Below are 22359 nucleotides of genomic sequence, written 5' to 3'. Positions count from 1 at the left end.
AACATAAATTCTGGGACTGGAGTAATAGTACAGTGGGTAGGGCATTTGCCTTGCAATCAGCCAACCCGGGTTTGATTCCCCGCATCCCATATGGTCTCCTGAGCACTGCCAGGAATAATTTCTGAGTGCAAAGCCAGGAGTAAGCCATGTGCATCACCAGGTGAACCAAAAAGCCAAAAATAAAAATAAAATACAATAAATTCCTAGGCTGAAATACAACCCTCCCGCTCTCTTCAGAAGCCTGGACTCTGAATCCCTTTGCACATGTGTGCTGGGGGCTAAGGGGAGGGTGGGGCATCTATGCTGTGATCAGGGGACCCGGGGCCACTCCAGGCAATATTTGGCCAACAGGAGCAACCACTTGAACATTCAGGACATGCTGTAGGGTAAGGTGGGAGATTGGCGTATGAAGTGCCAGGGCTTGAACCCAAATCCTGGCACATAGAGGTGTGTGCCCTGAGCGCCGAGCTCTCACCCAGCTGCTGGCTCCCATTTAGCAGGTGTTTGGGCCAGATTAGTTGGAATCATCTGGATTAAACCAGAGGGAGAGACCGAGACAGAGACAGAGAGAGAAGAAAAACCCCTAGCATAGAGAGGCAGGCGGGCGGGGGGGTGATGGGAGGGAACCTGGGGACACTGGTGCTGGGATAATTCCTGAGTGCAGAGCCAGGAGAAACCCCTGAGCACCCCTGCCCCCCAAAAACACCCCAACAAACCAACCTCATCCTGGTCTCATGCTCACCCCAGCATCTTCCTCCCTCTCTTATCTTCTCCAATTATTTTTGATCATAGATTGTTCTATAATATACTTTAACTTTTTTGGAAGTCTATTTATTCTTTACTGTTTGATCTTTCTTAGAAGCGTGTGCGCACACACACACACACACACATACACACACACACACACACACGGGTTGCCTCACTGGGTTCTGTGTGCGGTGCCTGTGTGTGTGAGACCCACACCCCACACTGCCATTACCCCATAATAGTGCTGGGTTACCAGAGACACAAACATCTTTCCGAACGGTTCTTATTCAGACCCACACACCGCCCTAAGTGGAACCACTGGGTGGGGCACACACAGCGACTGCACAATTGCTATGTGTGAACCAGGGGTCCAGGAGTGCTCCCAGATGTCCCCCAGGCCCCTGAAGTCTCCGTACACGATGTCATTTGGCACCATCTGCTGGACACAGGCAGTCAGTGGCCGGGAGACAGCCAGGATTGAGCGCCCCTGCAAACAGCATTTTCCCTCCCTGAAAGCAAACCTCTCCAACTTCTAGCAAATATCTCAGCTGCTCAGGGGTCTTTCCTGCTGCTTCCTTCCAGTTTCATAAAGTACCCTGAAATTTGTTTTTGTGGGGCCAGAGCCATAGTGCATTAGCCTTGCACAAACCTAGTCAATTTGGTTTGATCTCTGTTTTGTCTTTTTTTTTTCTTTTTGGGTCACACCCAGCGATGCACAGGGGTCACTCCTGGCTCTGCACTCAGGAATTACTCCTGGCAGTGCTCGGGGGACCATATGGGATGCTGGGAATCGAACCCAGGTCGGCCGCGTGCAAGGCAAACGCCCTACCCGCTGTGCTATTGCTCCAGCCCCTGGTTTGATCTCTGATATCCCACATGGTCCCCTGAGTACTGCCAGGACTGATTCCTGAGTGCAGAGCCAGGGGTAATCCTTGAGCACTGCTGGTGTGACCCCAAAACAACACTCCCCCCAATGGTTTGGCTTCTGTGCTTCGTTCTCCCTCTTTAGGGCCACACCAGTGAGTGCCAGCACAGGGTCACTTCCTGGGGTCTTGCACTCCCACCCCCAGCCCTTTGAACCGTCTCCCCAACCTTGCTTACTTGCTTTAAAACACATCTATTGCACGAAATACAAATGGGTGACTAGCTGGGGCGAATGGTGAGGCAGTGACTCTCGGGCCACACTGTAAGGTCCCAGTTAGCCTCCACCCCAGGGCCAGCGGCCTGGATGCAGTCGCGTTCATGGAAGGACGATGAGGAAGGGCTGTGAATCGGAAACCTGGGAGAAGGGGCCAGTCTGCAGAAGAGAGAAGAGAGAGCAGCGCAGTGAGCCCTACTCTGGCCCTGATCTGGCCAAGGACACTGACAGCAGAAAAGGCACATCGGACCTAGGGCCAGGGGCTAAAGTGTGCGCCTTTCATGCAGCCAGCCTGGGGCCAGCCCAGCAGAGGGGGGATGAAAGCGCTCTAGATATCTGATTTTTTTTAATTTTTTTTTTTTTTTTTGCTTTTTGGGTCACACCCGATGATGCACAGGGGTCACTCCTGGCTCTGCACTCAGGAATTACCCCTGACAGTGCTCGGGGGACCATATGGGATGCTGGGAATCGAACCCGGGTGGGCCGCATGCAAGGCAAACGCCCTCTCCGCTGTGCTATCGTTCCAGCCCCTAGATATCTGATTTTAAAGAAGGCAGGAAGGGAGGCAGGGAGGCAGGAAGGAAGGGAGGCAGCAAGGAAGAAAGGAAGGAAGGAAGGAAGGAAGGAAGGAAGGAAGGAAGGAAGGAAGGAAGGAAGGAAGGAAGGGAGGGAGGGAGGGAGGGAGGAGGGAAATGAGAGAAAGAAAAAGAAAGGTCCCTCAATAGTGGCAGATTTCTCAATTCCTTTAATAAAATTTCTATTATAAAATTAGAAATAATCCTGAACGGAAAGGTAAGGTCCTGGGTTGAAAGCACAGCAAATTACTGTCCCTGTATCACCTTAGCCCTATAGCAAGAATGAGGGCTCTAGAAAGAGGGGTACAAAATTAAAGAGAAGAAAGAGAGCTATTGGGCATGACAGTTCATGAACAGGCAGACAAGGAACGTATCTGTGCACCGATGGAGCTAACAACTTTGCTAAAAGATACTTTTGCACTTAAAAAAATTAAAGATTCTCAAGAATGGAAGCCAAGGTAGACAGGAAATCACTTTAGAAAAACATCACGGGTTCTTCCCTTGTTTCCATAATAAACAGCCTAGCCCACTTTCCCAGAATTATAATAAAACCAAATGAATGGGAAGGTTCTAAATTTATGTGAGATCTCCAAAATGATTGCAGGGAAATACCACATAAGCACTTCCAAGTTCACAGAGAGAAACAATTTTCTCAGCTGGTTCTTCAAAGCTTGGCCCCAGTGCTATGTTATTCCATGAACACCCAATCATCTCCGGCAAGGACTTTTTTTTTCCAGCCAAGAGTTTGTTATAGCCTGTTAGGAAGCCTCAGTAGCTTTGCTCAGGAAACAGGGGCTTGTAACTATTCAACTTCGCAGCGGCAACCATGCCAATTAGCTAGTCAAACCCTGGCATCCACAGAAGAGCAAGGCTTGGTTTTGTGTAGATCAGGCCTGCGTGCCCATCTACCTGGCCAATGATTCTCCTGCATGCTGCTGGCGAGTGAAGCTTACGAGGGGTGCTGCAGCGAGGCAGATGGCTGTCCTTTCTGTAGGGGGCCCTGGCCAGTCAGCGACGGCCAGAACGGAAGAGGCTGGTGCTATGCCAAGGATTCTCTCCTGGGCATATTGCCCCTGCCGGACGGCCTGCCTTGCGCTGCTGCGAGGCTGTTTTCCCACCTCTGGGCTCATACTGAACCGAAGACTGGGGTCTAGAGGCTTTGGGGCTGGAGCTGCTTGAAGGTCGCCAGCTGGGAGCCTGTCAGCCTCCAAGGCGCAGCCACAGGTCCAGTTGCAGAGTACGCTGCTTGCCACCCCCCGGAAAAAGTGTCCACTCACTGGTAGTGAAAGTTATCCCCAGCCCAGGGAAACCACAGATCTGCTTCCTGTCTCTGAGTTCCTATTGGGGCACTGCCGAGTTTCGGGACCCAAGCAATCCATCCCCAGCTCCTGCACCCCATCCCACCCCACCCCGGCAGAGTTTCCCTGTGTCATCAGTCTGGCTTGAAACAGAATCAGTAAGTCGGTGGCTGTGAAGGGCCAGGAGCGACCCCCCTTCTAATGACCCAGCAACGTGGTATCGGCTCCTGCCCCATGACCAAGCCAGTTCCAACACAAAGTTGTGAACTTTGCTCCAATTTTCCCTGATACTTTCCCCTAAGCTCTTCCACGCTACACTGTTATCTTAAATGTTTAAAACTCTGGCCCATGGCAACCCGGGTTTACTCGGGTAAGATGCTTCCTCTCCTATTCTCCACCCCCCACCCCTCACCCCCTGAAGCTACTGCGTCCACCGCAGTTACTTGTCGGGGCCCCCTCCCCATGCACCCTCTGGGGCTGATCCTGGATCCTGGGTGCAGAGAGGGCCTGGAGCAGGCTGATCCGACCGCGACATACAGTCCTTGGGGACGTCTGGAAGGGGCGCCCGCCTTGCACCCCTCTCGGTCCTTGCAAGCCGGGAGGCGCCTGTCCTGACTCATTCCGACACCAGGTTCGGCCCCGACCTCACGCTCTTCTCGCCTTCGGCACCAAGCCCGTCCCGCCGCCCGTCTCCGAGGATCCTGCGCTAATCGCCGCGCCCGTGCCCAGACCCCGCGCCCGCGCGCCCGCGACCTTGACAGCGCGTCCTCGGGGCGGCTGGGCGCGGGCCCTCCCTCCCGCCCGTCCTGCTGCCCCCTTCCGCAATGTCACTGCACTGATCCCTCAGGTGCCTCCCTGGGCCGAAGATCCCGCCTGCATGAGGCACCCAAAGGCTGTCCACGGACGGCCCGGACTGAACGGAGAACCAGCGTCCAGGGAGCAAACCGCAGCTGTCTTTTTTTGTTTGTTTTTAGCCACCCCCGGCTTGCTCGATGGGTCACTCCTCGCAGTGCTCGGGGACCCCATGAGATGCCGAGGATCGAACCCGGGTCGCCAGCGTGCACGGGAGGGGCGCTCCCCGCCGTCCCTAAACCGCAGTCCTTCTGGTTCTCGATAAAGGTCTATTGTAGGGGAAAATCGGGGGGAGTCCGGCTCAGCTAACGCTACCGAGATGGGAGGGGGGGAGGGAGGGAGACGCAGGGCTCCTCCCCAGGGTGCCTGGACCCCGCTGCCCGTCGCCGAGGCCACAGCGGGCCCCGGTGGCTCTGGCCTTCTGCAGGAATGCCCGCAGTCCCCCGAGGGGACCCCAGGAACGCCGGCTAGCGCCGCTCGTGCATTCAACCCTTTCTTCTCACGCCGGCCACTCGGACACCTGGCCGTATCGCTGACCTCCCGGCACGCAGCCGGCTCCGAGCTCTGCGCGCACCGCAGGCTTATGACGCCACGCGCGCCCGCGCGGCAGGGGCGGGGCCTGTGGGCGGGGCCTCGAGAGGGGCGGGGCCCCAGGCTCACCGGAGTCGCGGAGGGCCGCTGAGGGCGGAGCCTTGGAGAGGCGGGGCGTGGATGTGGGCGTGGCTGAGGGGGAGGGATTGGGGCGCGACCTATGGGGAGAGGCTGAGGAGCAGCAACAGCGGAAGGGCGCGGCGATTGTGGGCGGAGCCCATATGGAGGCGGGGCCTTGTGGGGCGGGGCTTGCGGGGGCGGGGCCCGGGAATTTCCCCGCGGCGCAGCGGTCAGCTGAGCTGCGCTGGGCGTCGTCGCGCGGCCGCCAGTCAGCCCGAGGCTCCCGAGCCCCCCGGCCGGTGCCCTGGTCGCGTCTGCATCCGGGTCCGGAGCCCGCCCCCAGCGGGCACGATGCCCAGAAAGCCGTGACCCGGAGAGAGGCGGGAGCGCCGGGTGAGCCGGGGAAGGGCGCCGACTGGGCGCGCGAGGGGGGCGGCCTGGCCTCGGCTGGACGCTGGCCCCGCTGGCCCCGAGGCTCCGCGGCCGGAGAGGGCGGCCAGGCCCGGCGGGTCGTGACCCCGCCGCCGGGCGCCGCGGGGGCTCGTGGCGGCCGCGGGGTGCCCGCGGGGCAGTGCGGGGCGCCCCTCGGAGAGACCGGGCCCCCTCCGGCCCTCGGGGGTCCCCGGGGCGCCCGCGACCTCCCCGTGCCGGGCCGAGGCTCTGGGGCGGCCTCTGTCCCCGGGGTCAGGGGGGAGCGCCGGGCAGGGAGGTCGGCCCCCGCCCCCGCCGGGGACGGTTCCCGGGGACGGTTCTCGCGGCCGGACAGGGGGTCCGGGCCGGGGTCCAGCCTGCGGGGCCCGAGGGCGGGCGTGGACGCGAAAACAGCGGCCAGCTGAGCCCGGACGCCCTCAGCCGAGTCCCCGGGCAGGGCCACCGAGGGACGCTCGCCCCGCTTGCCCTTTGCTCAGGGGACCCCAGCCTGGTCGGGGGCCCCATCCCCAGCCCGGCATGCGCGAAGCAGGGTGATGCGGCTCTGAGGCCGGGAGCCAGGATGGAGGCTGGGACTTCCCAGGAATTACGGGTCAACGTGGGTGTTGCTTTAGCTCCACTGTGTCGCACATTACAGAAGTAATTTTCTGGCTGTCATTGTCTGCTTGACCTCAGCTGCGTGTCCTGGTAGGGAATCCAACCCTTCCCTCGGGAGGTGCCAGAGGGAAGTTGATTCTTGCCTGTCCCTAGGACTCCTGGGGTCCCCGGGGACCCCCTTCTTCAGTTCTGCCTCATCCAGATTTTTATAGGTGGCCATCTGTTTCCTTCATGGAATCGATGGATGGTAAACCCAAAGGGAAAGGAAGAAATTAAAGCTTTTTGGCTTTGGGTTTTTTGGGGGAGGGAAGGGGGACATACCCAGCAATGCTTAGGAATTACTCCAAGCTCTGTGCTCGAGGCTCACTCTTGGAGGATTGGAGGAACCATATGTGTTGCCAGTAGAACCCTGGTCAGCCACACACAGGCAAACTGCTGCACTGTCTCTCCAGCCCCAGTTTACAACTTTTAACAAAATACTCATTGAGAAAAAAAAATTTTTTTAAAACTTTTCTTGTCTTCACTTAGACATATAATAAAACAGGTTTGGATAATAAAAAATGAGTTGTGACGTGACATCCAGATGCCTCTGGAGTGATCTAGAAAATACTGATTTTTCTAACTTAGTGAAAAGTGGAGGCAATGGAAAGGAACACCATTAAGAACCGAGTTTTCTGAAAGCTTGCTGGTGTCACCTGCACAGTTGGAAGTGTCTGGCAGGTGGCTGTCCAGGGCACTGGGCTCATTTCCTTCCCATAAACATTGACTGCCGACCTGCTCTTGTGCCCATCCCTTTGGCAGAGTGACAGGACAGAGGTCAGTTGCTGGGCCTTGCAGGGAAGGACCAAGGAAGTGGAACACAGGAGTGCAGTTGGGTGCTCAGAGGAAAAACAGCTTATCTGCCATGGGCCATCTGATTGAACTGGACAGTGAGTGTCCACCAAGGCAAAGGGGACTTCGGACATGTCCCACTGAGGGTGAAACACGGGCCACAGAATCAATAGCATGTGGTGAACCGTGAGCCCCTTAGTGTCCCTGGGCCCATGTGGCACGGTCACAGGGCCAGTACTGGTCAGCCTCACGCAGACTCTGTCATTCTCTCCATCTCGTGTGGGGAGGCGTTAAACTGGGGGTGACCTTGTGTGCGGAGGAAAACCATGAAAGTAGTTGGTGTGCAGTGGAGAGGGATGAGGGTCAGACCTGTAGGGATGACAACTCATCTGCCAAGTATTTGTTGAAGCCCAAGATGCACCAGGCAGCTCTCTAGATGACGGGAGCTCAGCAGTGCACGAAATCGGCCAATCCCTGTGGCTTTGGTTGCTGTGGTCCACATGAGACAGGAAGGGCCTGGACTAAGGTTTTGGGTTGCTGGGGCTGGAGTGACAGTACAGCGGGGAACATGTTTGCCTTGTACGCAGCCGACCCGGGTTCGATTCCCAGCATCCCATAGGGTCCCCTGAGCACTGCCAGGAGTAATTCCTGAGTGCAGAGCCAGGAGTAACCCCTGGGCATCACGGTGTGACCCAAAATGCAAGTAATAATAATGATGATGATAATAAGGTTTTGGGTTGGAGAACAGGGGGGTGTGAGAGCACTTGGAGCCCCCCAGACGGGGGAGGAGAGAGCGTAAGAGCCAAGTCTGACGCCTCAGACCTGCGTCCATGCAGTAGCCCTCTCAGTAGCATCTTTTATTACTGTGATGGGATAAGCCCAGGGGCTTTTTTCTCAAGGATGGAGAAGAGTTGGGGGTGCATCCTGGAATCTGACGCCATCCCCTTGTGAGCCCAAATCTGAATTTATTAGTCACACTCTTTTGGCTCCGATCAAGAAACTGGTTTGCATTAACATGACCTTACCCAGGTCTGAGAGGTAGGACGACAGTCAGGCAACCCGGCCTTACTCCCCGGCACCACAGGACCTCCTGGCATTGAGGGTGTAGCCAGAGGCCTCCCAGGCTCTGCTGGGGTGGGCCTGGTGACCCCGGCATCACAGGCTCAGGCCGTGGCATTGAACTTTCCTGCCCACTTGGCCACGTACCGCCAAGGAATGACCTCAGACCCTCTGAGCACCCCTGGAGAGGCCCCTAAATTAACTAACTAATCCACGTAGGGATTAGCCCTGAATACTTAGCCCGCAGATCTGGGCAGCGAGACTTGCCGGGGTGAGGCCCGTGGGCGTACTCTGTGTTCACTGTCCACGGAATGCCACGGCACACGGAGTGCCCACTGGCAGCCCGAGCCCTCCTGGCATAGCCGGCTCCTTGCCTGCCTGGCTCTTTGCTTCTATTTTCTGTGCTGTATTCATTGTGCTCAGTCTTAGTATAACCTCTGCCATGGAAACCCAGTGAGGTGTTCTCCTATGGAGTAAGAAGTTGGGCTGACACCTTCACTCACAAGGCCGATTTAGGAAGGAGGTTTAGACTCGTGCTTACAAAGTTCAGTTATTGCTCTAGTTACCAGACTGATGAAATTAAGACTACGCCGTCAGGTGTGTATATGTATATGTATGTGTATGATATATGTTAGCAATTATAACAGGATACTGCATTTTTTTTTTTTATTTTTTGTTTTTATGTGAAATTGGTGTTCATGATTGAGGTGCTCTTTTCTTGAGTTTGGTCTCATTTGTTGGAAGGGAGTGCTGAGGGCTTACCTTTGGCTTTGTACTCAGGGTCGGCCCCTTCAGGGGTGCCTTAATCCTTGTATTGCCTCCCCGGCCCCCAGGGTATTAATTTACAATCAGGGCTTCAGGTAGCAAATTCAGGGACACATCTCAGAGGTTTTGCTTTTGATCTTGCCACCTCCAGTTAGTTCTCTTTCTTCCTCCCTGGTGAAATCTTAACAAATCCTGTGATAAATTAATTCCCCTTCTGTAGTTAAATATCACCTTTGCTTAGAAATGACACATTCCAGATCCAGATTAGTTTGATTTTTCTGAGAAATTCCATTATTAGAGCCTCAGAATAAATGGCTTAGTTCACTTTCTATAACCTTAAAACTGCATACAGAGATTTATAATGCATCTCTGTATTTGTTCAATTGAAAGCAGCCTAGGTGATATTAAAATCCTAAAGAATTCGGTTTTCGGGGCTGGAGCGATAGCACAGCGGGTAGGGCGTTTGCCTTGCATGCGGTCAACCAGGGTTCGAATCCCAGCATCCCATATAAGTCCCCTGAGCACCACCAAGGGTAATTCCTGAGTGCAGAGCCAGGAGTAACCCCTGTGTACTGCCAGGTGTGACACAAAAAAGCAAAAAAAAAAAAAAAAAAAGAATTCAGTTTTCTTTAATTGATGCTCTATTAAAATTCTACAACTGCATTGTGACAGCTGATAATGTGCCCCGGCCCAGTAACATAAAGTGTGCCCTTCGAGTCACCAAAAATCAGTATACTTTCAATAGTCTTGGTAATAAGTTTTTGCATACTTATGTATGGTATATAGAAAAGTAACAACTTATTCGTTTCTTTATTTTTTGGGCTTGGGGTCACATCTGGCAATGCTCAGGAGTTACTCCTGGCTCTGCACTCGGGCACTACTCCTGGCGGAGGTGCTGGGGTGGGGAGTGAGGGAAGGTGGGGGGAGGGGACCATGAGGGACCCTGAGGATTGAACCCCAGTTGGCCGCTTGCGAGGCAGATGCCCTACCTGTTGTACTGTAGCTCCGGCTTCAACAGCTTTTTTGTTGCATTCGAATTCCCAGAAGTTTCCTAGTGATGCTGGTTAACTAGATTCCGCCTTAATTAAGAGAGTATCAAGGATGGGTAAGAGAAGGTTGCGTAGTTTGAAGTGTGGATCTTGAGCTTGCGAGAAATGCAGAAATACTTTCAATAGGGTTTGTTTGATGTTTTGGTTTGGGGCCACACCTGGTGGTGCTCAGGACCCCTCGCAGTACTGGGATGGACCGAAGCCTCCACAGGCGAAGCGCAGGGCTTTGGGAAAGCAGCTCTCTTGACCGCCACTTGCTCAAAGCTGCACCGGCCCTTCGGGGCCAGGAAGTCGGCACAGAGGTCAGGTGACTCCTCAGAGTCACACCGCTGGTTAGTGGCCCCATGGCTATTCTGCCTTTAGCGTAGCCCTGCTTTTGTGCCTTGTCTTTGTCAAGCATTGAGCCACACTGATGTTGCAACTTGTACCAGTCCTCGCTTTATCAAGATTGTGCCCAGAGGGAAGAGTGGAAAACTCGCGAGCAAATCTCTCTCCTGCCTCCTCCACTTCCCTCCGCTTAGAGAAGCCAAGGAGGAGAAATAGGCACATAGAGGAAAATGACACCAAACCAGACATTTGCTCAGAGCTGGGCTTTCGTGTCAGATGTTTCTCTGTACTTTTGCAAACCGTAGTGAGACCATTGAATGCCTGAGTAATTTTACCGGGCAGGTAAGTAATCCATAGTCCCAGGATTTTCTCTAGATTTATTACCTGGAATTTTTCATATGCCTCTGCAAAATATGTGGCAATGCTGTCAATAAAAATCCATTTAACACATATTTCTTTTGTATATATAGTTCGGTAATGTGGTTACAGTAGTGTTAATGTTTTGTTTATTTGCATTCTTGTTTGTTTGTTTTGAGTCACACCCTGCAGTTCTGAGGGTTTACTCCTGGCTCTGCACTCAAGGGTTACTCTTGGTGGGCTCAGGGGACCAGATAGGATGCTGAGGATCAAACCTGGGTGGGGGACTGGAGTGATAGTACAGTGAGGAGGGCGTTTGCCTTGCACGCGGCCAACCCGGGTTCGATTCCCAGCATCCCATATGGTCCCCTGAGCACCACCAGGAGTAATTCCTGAGCACAGAGCCAGGAGTAACCCCTGTGCATCTCCGGGTGTGACCCAAAAAGCAAAAAAAATAAAGCAAAAAAACAAAAACAAAAACCTGGATGGGCGGCTGCAAGGCACCCACCTCTCCGCCCTCCCCACCCTCCCCCTGTTCTGTTGCTCTGGCCCCAGCAAGCTTTGCCTCTGCCTCTCGGGGGACGCTGGGCTTGGAGCCTCAGGGGCAGGGGCAGCGTGACTGGACGGTGGGGCTGGGTCTGGGCATCATCCTGGGGACTCGGTTGCTTGATTTATTTATGGCCATGAATGAGCTTCTGGCTCTGACTCAGCCCCATCCCCCGTGAAGTGGCTTCTTGATGGGATTTGAGGGAAAATTTAAAATAGAAATAAAATAGAGACTCTCTGGAACGCTGATTCCGCAGAAGAAGCACTCAGAATATGTCTGTTCTTCCTTCCCCTTTAAACCGACAAAATACGGGAAATGTAGAGGTTTGAGATTTGAATTCAAGATTTTCCCGGGATATCAACTTCTTGGAAGTTTTCCCATGTCTACAAATCTATGGAAATTCTCTTGAACTCTGTTTGGATTTCAGCCCCTCACGGCCTCCTGCCTTTACTCGCTCCTCTGTTCCCGGCCCCTCTTTGCACCCCCGTAGTACACAGGCTCACACTGACGCTGAGCTGCGCCCTTGACGTTCACGGGAAGGACTCTGAGATGTGCCGTGGGAGTGGGAAAGCAGACCTGGGGTGAATATCAGTGACGGCTAACGGCTGGGGGGAGGGCACCGACGCTCACAGCTGCTGACTGTCCCTAGGAGTCGTGGTCTCACCATGTCCCACCAACCACATGGCGGCCGGACAGAGAAGGGGGACAGCCCCAGTGAAGCCACCGGAAATGGGCCCCCCGGCCTGGCCCCCCCGAGCCTGGACACGCTCACGCCTGAGGAGCTGCTGCAGCAGATGAAGGAGCTCCTGGCCGAGAACCACCAGCTGAAGGGTGAGCCGCAGGGCGGGCTCCTGGGCGGAGTCTCACCCTGGGGACCAAACTGCCTCCGCTTTCTTATTGTCCGACCCAGGCCAGAATTCAAACAGTGCTCACAGGGAAGTGACACTAAAACATCTAGCCCACTTCCATGAAGTAATCTGACTTGTATAATCAAATAATCAAAACTTTTTGCACCTATGGGGCTGGAGTGCTAGCACGGAGGGTAGGGCATTTGCCTTGCATGCGGCCAACCCGGGTTCAAATCCCAGCATCCCATATGGTCCCCTGAACACCGCCAGGAGTAATTCCTGAGTGCAGAGCCAGGAGTGGCCCCTGAGCATTGCCAGGTGTAAGCCAAAAAGGAAAAAAAAAAAAACACCTCTTTTTGCACCCATCTGTTCCCCACTCAGAAAGAAAAGAAAGAAAGAAAGAAAGAAAGAAAGAAAGAAAGAAAGAGAGAAAGGAAAGGAGAGAGAGAAAGAAAGAAAGGAAAGAAAGAAAGAAAGAGAGAGAGAGAAAGAAAGAGAGAGAGAGAAAGAAAGAGAGAAAGAGAGAAAGGAAAGAAAAGAAAAAGAAAGAAATAAAGAGAAAGAAAGAGGGAGGAGGGGAGGGAAGGAAGGAAGGAGGGAAGGAAGGAGGGAAGGAAGGAAGAAAGGAAGGAAGGAAGGAAGGAAGGAAGGAAGGAAGGAAGGAAGGAAGGAAGGAAGGAAGGAAGGAAGGAAGGCTGGCTGGCTGCAAGGCTTTGTGGGTAAAGCGGCCCAGACTGTCTGGGGTTTGGCGTTATGCAGGGTATGACTCGCCCTCTGCTACATGCTTGTGACTTTGGCTGGGCAGAGATGGACCCTTGCACACATCTTTGCCGATGAGGACGATGAGGACCGCAGGGGCCTGGCTGGACAGTGCTTTTGAGGACACCAGGTGATGGAGCCCTCCTTGACCACGGGTCACCTTTCTCCTCATCACTGCACTGGAAACGTGGCTCTGAGCATGTCCGTCGGCCACTCTGTTCACTGTGTGTGGCTCAGCTGGGCACGCTTTCTGAACCCCTCACAAACATTCCTGGGCTTCCAGACCATTCCTGAGTGCCTGCAGCCTTCACACCACCCTGCTCTGCCCAGCACTCGCCAGACCCCCTCATCCTCCCTGCAGCCTTCACACCACCCCGCTCTGCCAGACCCCGCCAGACCCCCTCATCCTCCCTGCAGCTTGTCCCACGCTGCGAGCTGGACCGGTTCCAGCGTAAGCTGTTTTCTCACATCTAGGCCCCTCCATTTCTTTGTTTTTGTTTTGTGCCCACACTGGGCAGTGCTCAGGTCTCACTCCTGGGTCTGTGCTCAGGGATCACTCCTGGAGGGGCCCAGGGGACCCTCTGGGGTGTCAGGGATGGACCCCAGATAGGCCGTGTGCCAGGTGGGCCCCTTACCCAGCGTGCTCGCTCTCCAGCCCCAGCCTCTCCTTTTCTTCTCAGTCATTCTGGTTTTGGGGGCAACACTTGTTAAGTGAAAGCCAGCGCCCTGGGCTGAGATCTAGGGTTTGGCTAGAGTTTAGGTCCCCAGACCAAATTGTATTTTCAACTTGTATTTTCTTTGGAGAACTAGAAATGACATTTGCCCGGCTGGGAGAAAACACCCTCCTCCTTCTGCTCCGTGGGCCCAGCCCGTGGCATCTGCCTATTCAGAGCTACCCGGGGGAGCAGTGCAGGGCAAGGCTTGATGTGACCCTCACGCCCGGTGCCCCGGCGTGTGACGCTGTCCCTCTGCACCCCTACAGAAGCCATGAAGCTGAATAACCAGGCCATGAAGGGACGCTTCGAGGAGCTTTCTGCCTGGACAGAGAAACAGAAGGAAGAACGCCTTTTCTTTGAGACCCAGAGCAGAGAAGCCAAAGAGCGCCTGATGGCTTTGAGTCAAGAAAATGAAAAATTGAAGGAAGAAATCAGAGTACTCACAGGGAGAGCAGAGAAGGCCCCGGAGGTGAGCAGGCCGAGCAATCCGGTTGGGATCTTGTGGATCATTTTGGGCAGAATCACATTTGTCTAAACTTGCGGATCGAAACCCGTTATGGTTCAGGCTAGACTGATGTTTGGCGCTGTCCTGAGGGACACGATCTTGTTGAGAAGACTGGGAGCCTTTCCAGGGGTCATGTATGATCCCTGCAGGGCTGGGGTGCAGAGTTTTGAGGACAATCAAAGGCACCCTGTGCTCTTTGTCTTTGACATGTTACGTTTAAAAAGTAGGATCCTCTTTTTAATTATTGATCATTTTGGTTTTCTCAGTCTGAGATTTATCACTATTTTTTTTTTCCTTTTTGGGTCACACCGGCAATGCTCAGGGGCTATTCCTGGCTCTGTGCTCAGGAATTACACCTGACTGTGCTGGGGGACCATATGGGATGCTGGGGATCGAACCCGGATCTGCCACATGCAAGACAAATGCCCTCCCTGCTGTGCTGTCCCTCCAGCTGCATCATCACTAATTATTGCCCATTTTGGTTCTCTCAGTCTAAGATTCAGGACTTCACATCTTGCAAGCAGGCTTAGGAGTATTATTTCCTTTCAGATCTGAAACGGACCCTCAGAGGAAGGAGGTTGATTTTGGGGGTGATGTCACCCCAGACCTCAGTGTTTCTTTTCCAGAGTTTATCTTGAACTCTGATGATCTCTTGTTTCTTGGGCGAAGAATGCAAACCATAAATGGGAAGAAAACAGTGAAATGGGAATAGTGTGGAGTATATGGGGGGGTTTTGTTTGTTTGTTTTGCTTTTTGAGTCACACCCAGCAATGCACAGGGGTTATGCCTGGCTCTGCTCTCAGAAATTACTCCTGGCGGTGCTCAGAGGACCATATGGGATGCTGAGGATGGAACCCCAGTCAGCCGTGTGCAAGGCAAACGCCCTACCCATTGTGTATCACTCCAGCCCCAATGTGGAATATTCTAAGAAATGAAAAGGTTTTTAGTTGATAGCCGCCACGTGGGACAAAGGAGACATTCCATTTAATGGCAGCCATTAGTTCTGGGAATGTTTTCTCCTTGATAAAATTCATCACTTCCTTTTCTTGTCTTAAATTCAAAGAACATCCAGTCACTTCTTTGGAGGGGGGATCTTTACCTAAATATTTTTGAGATAGGCTACTCAGAAGGAATGATCACCAGGACAGATAAATAATCTTCTACTCGAAGAAAGTTTCTCCCACTTGTCTCTTCCCTTGGCTTGTGGGGTGTGAGCTGACAGCTCCAACCTGCAGGAGCCCGTGGCCCAGGGGCCAAGGTGGAAACTTCCAGAAACAGTTTGTCTACTGCAATAGTTTGGCTGTGGGTTTTTCTCCACCGCCTTGTACCCGGGAGGATGGGATCGGGAGCTGCAGGCCTGTTGCTTTCCGTACAGGAGATCAGCTGACACCAGCTCCAGGGAGGACTCAGAGTGGGCCCCGGGACAGAGGACTCAGCAAAGAGGCACTTACGGGCTTTGAAACCTTGCGCCGGGGCCTCCTGCGGCCTCTAACTTTGCTTCTCGGACCATCTGAGGCACTGTGGCACGGGGGTGCTCAGCGTGGAGCCTTGCTAGGCCTCTGCAGGCCCCAGCCCCCCTTCCTCCTCCTCAGGCTCGTCCTTGCACTGTATCTGCGTGGGACCCCTTGGTCCCCAGGGCCTCAGGGCCTCTGTTCCAGGCCAGTCTGCGCCCGTGCTGGGGGCGGGGGCCGGGGGTCAGAAGCCAGCTCTGGCCTGCCGTGCTGGGGTGAGGCCGCCCCGCCCTCAGGGCAGCTGCTGCGGCTTTATTACCTCAGGAGAGCGCTTTGGAACTTGGGTCCCGATGGCTGGGCAAAGGTCGCCACTCATGGACTTCTCTTTTCCTTCCGGATGGATGACAAAAGTGCCTCCAGCCTGTGCCGGTCACTGGGACTTAGGACAGAGCCATGGGCAGAGTGCAGGCCGGGGAGGGGCGGGGTCCGTGGAGTAGGCGAGACCCCAGAGTGAGGCCCGGGCGGGAGCTCCGGAGGGTGGTCAGCCCCGACTGAGTCTCGGGTGAGAGAGGCCAAGAAACCGGCCCGCGGCCTGGGTGGCTGGATCCTGGCCTCAGACACAGGGACAGCACGTGGGAAGCCCCGGGTTCAGTCCTGGCACCGCAGGGTCCCCAGGCACAGCCCCCGGTCAGTGACAACGAAAGTCTGCTTCCTGCCTTCCTGCCGGAAGCGATTGGTAAAGTTCAGCCCCAGAACATCCCAGAACATCCCCGGAGACCCGAGAGTCGGGTCCAGGTCCCGGCCGGCTCGGCCTTGGCTGCCGCTCCTGCCTCCAGGCTCCAGGCTAAACAGCGCCTTTTCCTTATCGTTTGCTTCCTGGGCACTTGGTGTCCCTTTGGGGAGACTCAGAGCCCCCGGGGACACGGCACCTTTCCTCAGCCACCTGGCATCAGGGTCGCGGGCATCGCTCTCCTCTCGTGGGCCGAGCAGCGCTCCTGGGGTTGGGGTGACTCTGTCCCTCGAGTCCTGACTCTGTCCCGTGTTATCAGGGGCCTTTCAGAAAGCTCTCGCCCAGGGCTGGTACAGTGAGCTGGGCACTTGCTTGCCTGGGGCCAACCCAGGGCCCATCCCCGGCATCCCCGACGGTCCCCCAAGCACCACCACAAATAATTCTTGAGTGCAGAGCCAGGAGGAATCTCAGGGCAATGAGCACTGCCAGGTGTGAGCCCAAAACAAGCGAACAAACAAACAGCTCTCATTCTACCCTTAGCTTTGGGGCCGTTCACCCTTCCTTAGGAAGTCCACAGCAGACAAGGAGAGAGTGTGTGTGTGTGTGTGTGTGTGTGTGTGTGTGTGTGTGTGTGTGTGTGTGTGTGTGTGTGTGTGTGCGTGCACGCGCTCCTTTTTTCTATTGTCACCAATTTTATGAGACTGGAGTGCCTAGCAGTGCTCTGGCAATCTGAGCAGTCATTCCCATAGAGAAAATCCAGAGGCAAGAGCAAGAAGACATCAAGAAGGCCGTGTGCGGGGGCTGGAGTGATAGCACAGCGGGTAGGGTGTTTGCCTGGCACTCGACCGACCCGGGTTCGATTCCCAGCATCCCATATGGTCCCCTGAGCACCGCCAGGAGTAATTCCTGAGTGCAGAGCCAGGAGTAGCCCCTGTGCATCGCCGGGTGTGACCCAAAAAAAAGCAAAAAAAAAAAAAAAGAAGGCCGTGTGCATCATCTCTCCGTCTCCCCGGTGCTGGCTGGGCCAGACGGCCGGGCACGAGGAGGAGCAGCATGGGACTCAAATCCCTCCCCTCCTCCCAGCAAGGCCCACGCCTAGACAGGGTTGTTCTCGGTGCAGGAACAGAGGTAAACCCAACCCATGTTTGACCTACCAGAGATGCTACAGAGTTAGAGACTTGCACAGGGGCAGGGCACTTGCCCTATGCAACGGACCTAGGTTCCATCCCCAGCACCACACACGGTCCCCCAAGCATGGAGCCAGGTGTGCACAGAGCCAGGAGTAATTCCTGAGCACAGAGCCGGAGTGAGCCCTGAGCACAGAGCCAGGAGTAATCCCTGAACACAGAGCTGGGAGTGAGCCCTGAGCACAGAGCCAGGAGTGAGCCTTGAGCACAGAGCCTGGAGCAATGCCTGAGCACAGAGCCTGGAGTAATTCCTGAGCACAGAGCCAGGAGTAATCCCTGAGCCAGGAGTGAGCCCTGAGCACAGAGCCAGGAGTGAGCTCTGAGCACAGAGCCAGGAGTGAGCTCTGAGCACAGAGCCGGGAGTGAGCCCTGAGCACAGAGCCAGGAGTAATCCCTGAGCACAGAGCCAGGAGTAAGCCCTGACACAGAGCCGGGAGTGAGGTCTGAGCACAGAGCCAGGAGCTAGCCCTGAGCACTGCTGGGTGTGGCCCAGAGACCAACCAAAACAAAAATAAACTTCAATGCTGAGCCCTGATGTTATCACAGACTCAAATGTAATCCTCTCCCTTTGGACCAGCCTCTGCTTTTCAATATTTCTATTGTTGTGCAAGAGACAGCCCAGGGGGAGAACAAAAGGGAATGCCCTGCCCTGCCGCAGAGGCAGGTGGGGTGGTGGGGGGGGGGAGAGGGATGCTGGGATCAGTGGTGGAGGAGAATGGGCACTGGTGGAGGGATGGGTAAAGGATCACTGTATGCGTGAAATGCAAACACAAAAGTTCCTAAGTTTGTAACTGTACCTCACAGTGATTCTCTAATTAAAAATTACAAGAGAAAAGAGAAAGAGACAGCTCAGGATAGGAGAGTGAGTTTATCAGAGGCTCCGCGCCGAGGCCCCCAAGTCAGGAGAGAGACGTGGAGCCCCGCTTGCTGAGAGGGTCTTTTATCCTCTGATGGCGGCTACAGTCTTCGCACATTCTTGCCGGCCAGGCGGGGTGCAGAGGGCGTACTGAGGGGAACACAGTCAGCGCGTCCTTCCCAACGGTGCGGCCTTCAGGCGCTCAGAAGGACAGTCTGTGTCAGCGTCTCCTGCCCAGTCTGTGCGGCCTCCAGGTACCGTTTCCCGGGCACTCCCACCAGCTCGCGGCCCGGTGTGCCCGGCAGTCTGGTGTGCTGGTGGGCTTGCAGTGTGGCCAGCTGGCACGTGACAGGAACGCTTCTCCCTCCCTCCCTGCTCTGACTCGGGTCAGCTCCAGGTTCCCGGTCCCGGCACATTCTCCTGATTTTCATTACACACAGCTTCCTGTTTGTCATCACTCTTACCCTCCAGAGTTACTCTTCGCGGCCTGGAAAGCCCAGCACGGAACAGCCCTGAGGCCCCCGGGCTCTGTACGATGCCTGGCCATGACTGGCCTGACCGCACATCTGGGCTTTGGTGGAGGGACAGGCCCGGTTGGGGGAGGGAGAGAGAGGCCCTGGGCTGAGTAGTGGCCATTCCTAGTTTTCTGGAAATCGGGTGGGGGCCATGACTCACCCGCCAGGGGGGGGTGGGCGCATATGTGAAGTGGGGGGAGAGAGGCGTCCGCTGCCTCCCAGCCCATCCACTCAGTCACCCGGGGAGTGCTGGGGACATCAGGGCTCAGGAGTCTGCCCAGGCCCCTGGTGGTACAGACCAGAGGTCTCAGGACACCTGCCACTCTGTGGCTGGGTAAATGGTCACCGCCCACCCTCCCCCGCCCCTGCTTTGCTGGGAGCCCGGGCTGGGGGCTGGGGCGAGGCCTTGCCCTTTGTAGGCTGTTGGGCCTTTTCCCCAGGAAGGAGAGATGCTCTGGAGTAGCAAAGGCCCTACCTCAGGGGGCGTGCAGGCAGTTGCACCTTATCCTGCCCAGCCAGTTGACTCAGTGGTATCCCAAAGGCTTTGTGGCTGGGTGTGGGTGCCGCTTATCTCCCTTTGATATTCTCCCAGGGACCTTTGTTCCAGCCCCCACACACCGGATCTGGGCAGAATTCTCCATCTCAATAGGGTTCCGGGTCCTGAGATGGGCCTTTTGTCTCGGGTGGGGAGCCCAGGGGAGGGGGGCTTCTTGCAGGCTGAGGAAGCCTCTCCTTTCTCAGTGCTTTCACTTTCTGTTATTTGAGCCTAATAAACAAATGCAAAACAGGGGCTAGAGTGATAGCACAGCGGATAGGGCGGTTGCCTTGCACGAGGCTGACCCGGGTTCGATTCCCAGCATCCCACATGGTCCTCTGAGCTCCGCCAGGGGTAATTCCTGAGTGAAGAGCCAGGAGTAACCCCTGTGCATTGCCGGGTGTGACCCCCCAAAAAAAATGCAAAAACAAGCAATGAGCACAGACCTTCACCAAAAGAACCCCGAGGAGAGGTCGGACTCTGAAGCTTAGCGGTGGCCTGGGTCAGAGTCTGAGGCCCAGCCTTCGAGGGACAGGTTCTCACTGATCACACTTTGCCCTTGCAGGACCCCTGCAAGGACCCCAGGGCCCTCCCGGCTGAAGGGGAGCGGGAAGTGGAGCAGCTGAAGACGCAGGTGGGCCGCCTGCAGGCCGAGAAGGCCGACCTGCTGGGCATCGTGTCCGAGCTCCAGCTGCAGCTGGGCTCCGGCACTAGCTCCTCCGAGGACTCCTTCGTGGAGATTCGGATGCCCGTGAGTCCGGGGCTGCCCCTCCAGCCCTCCCTCGGGGTGGTCGGTCAGACGCCGCCTTCCTCTCCGCAGGGGAAGCCCGACAGTCACGAGTCCGAGTTTCGTCTGGGGCCACACCCAGTGGCCTTCGGCTGTCCCCGGGCTCCCTCCCGGCGGTGCTCAGAGGGCCCTGTGGTGTCGGGGCTCTGCTCATTGGAGGCGCGTGCCCTGCCCATCTCCCAGCTCTGGATTTAGACCCAGGCCCGAGTAACGCAGTGGCAGCATGGAGGATGCAAGCCACGACGTGCCGAGGCCCTGCTCCCGCCTCCCCCGGCCAGCCAGACTTCCGGGGGGGGGGGCGAGGAAAGAGCGAACAGGAGCCCCTCCAGGCCAGGCCTCGCGCTGTGCTCAGCGTCTCACTGCGCCTGCTGCAGACACAGCCTCCAGCCAGAGATGAGCCTGAAGGGCCGGGGCCCCTGAGCACTGGGAAGTGACCAGCCCGAGCCCCGAGCTGCGAGTAGCTCCCGAGGGCACTGACGTGGACCCGTGGCTGAGGGAGGATCCCCGGAGTGCTCACGGCCTTGCTCTCCGCCCGGCCTCAGGCCGTGAAGACTGAGGCAGGAGCAGAGTCCATGCAGGAACTCGGGAAGGGAGGTGGGCGCCCACGCCTCGGGGGGCCGGAGGGCGGCTGTCCCCGGGGAGCCTCTCCAGGGTGAGTGGCCGCCGAGACAGCAGAGCGGGAGCTGGGATGGTGCTTCTCTCCCGGTGCTCAGCCGCCCTGTGCCTTAGGGCCACAGTCCTGCCCTCGTCCTGCCTGGCCCCGTTTGTCCCTACCACTTCGGCCCCAGAGGTCGAGCTCTGCCTCGCAGAGGGAAGCGCGTGGAGGCCGTGGGCGGGTGGGAGCACCTTATCCAAACGGGCCAGAGATACTGGCCAGGCCCGGGAGAGAGGCCCGGGGGCGGGCCCTGGGCTTCGGTCCCTGCAGACCTCACGGGGCCGGTGGGAAGCCCTGAGCACCTCTGGGTCACCCATGTAAACTAACAAAAAGAAATGCCGGGTGCTAGCTTCGCTCACCTCACCCCCCCCCCCGCCCCCCTGCAGCGCAGTGCCACACCCCTGGAGATGAGGGTCAGGGAGTGCAAACAGCCTGGCACTCGGCACTCGGCCGCGCCTCTCCCTCGGGCCCTGACCTCCTGCAAATAGCTGATAAGCCCCAGGAAGTTCCCGGTCAGCCATGCTGTGCCCTCGCAGAGGGGCGGCGCTTAGCTGAGCGAGAGTGTTTTCCCCGTGGGCTCCCACGAGCTGGTCCACACCGGCCGCCCCAGGAGAGCACTTCCTACTGCCCTGCACGTCCTTGAGAGCTGTTGGCTCTCCTGGTGCCGAACGGCCCCCACACGGGCCTTGTGGCCCCCCGGCCTCTCCCCAGGAAACTCTCATTTTCAACACAGAGGTGGCGTGTTGTGGCATTTGTCTGGATTGACACAGGTCTGTGGCCCGGAGCAGGGAGAGAAGGGGCCTGCGGGCGAGAGGTCAGCCCTCACGTGTCTGGGTCAGCCTGGCTGCCCTCCCCCTCCCTAGCGAGTTGTAACCTGCGCGGTGGGCAGCTGAGGGCAGAGACCGCCTTTGGACGTCTGCGTTTCCCCTTCCTCTCTCATGAAGAATCTGTCTTGGATCGAGAGCTAGAGCGTGGGCAAGGCGCTTGCCTCCCTCGCACAGTCGTCCGGGTTCAATGTCAGGCTCCAGATGGGGCCCCCCGGCCCCGCCCAGGAGTGACCCCTGAACCCAGCCAGGAGAAAGCCCCAAGCACGGCTGGGTGCAGCCTCAAGCCCAAGAAAAAGCCCAGAGACCTCCCTTGCAGACGCTGTGTTCACCCCGACCTTTTCTGCCCTTCCAGGAAGGAGGGGTCGACGTGGCCACAAAGGACCTGAACCCTGACCCCAGGCCTGCCCGGGCGGACCCCATGGACACGTAGGTGACCGGGACTGGCCTGGGGGGATGGACCCCGGGCACCGAGGGGAGGGGCGGAGGGCTGACAGGGGTGCGGCTCGTACTCACGCGTTTGCTTGGAACAGTTTTGGTGCCAGGCAGGGAGTAGAAGCAGGGGCTGGGGCCTCTGCTGCACCCCGTCTAGAGGGGCTCGGCTTCCTCCCAGTCCCGAGGCCCTCTCCTCCCACTTAGCGCCCTGCTCTCTGACCCTCCCTGTCGACCCCTGCTCTCTGACCCTCCCTGTTGACCCCTGCTCTCTGACCCTCCCTGTCAACCCCTGCACTCTGACCCTCCCTGTCGACCCCTGCTCTCTGACCCTCCC

General features: G+C 56.6%; 1 protein-coding gene across 2 annotated transcripts in view; it reads left to right on the top strand.

Moving 5' to 3' along the window:
- The first annotated feature begins 5460 nt into the window (after positions 1-5460).
- OPTN (optineurin) overlaps positions 5461-22359 on the top strand; it is a 33374-nt gene continuing 16475 nt past the window's right edge. The window contains exons 1-5 of one of the 2 annotated variants that reach the window (XM_004605325.2): positions 5461-5654; positions 11872-12053; positions 13812-14014; positions 19890-20075; positions 21946-22019. In XM_004605325.2, the coding sequence (XP_004605382.2) occupies positions 11888-12053; positions 13812-14014; positions 19890-20075; positions 21946-22019 (629 nt within the window). In that variant the 5' untranslated portion in view covers positions 5461-5654; positions 11872-11887. Of the gene's footprint in view, positions 5655-5955; positions 5963-11871; positions 12054-13811; positions 14015-19889; positions 20076-21945; positions 22020-22359 lie in introns of those variants that run through there. The other variant, XM_055147394.1, reaches the window with a different exon arrangement.

This window comes from Sorex araneus, chromosome 9 (genome assembly GCF_027595985.1).
Source record: "Sorex araneus isolate mSorAra2 chromosome 9, mSorAra2.pri, whole genome shotgun sequence".
Taxonomy (NCBI): Eukaryota; Metazoa; Chordata; class Mammalia; order Eulipotyphla; family Soricidae; genus Sorex; species Sorex araneus.
The sequence above is the reverse complement of the archived record's forward strand: the minus strand, read 5'-3'. Positions and strand labels throughout refer to the sequence as shown.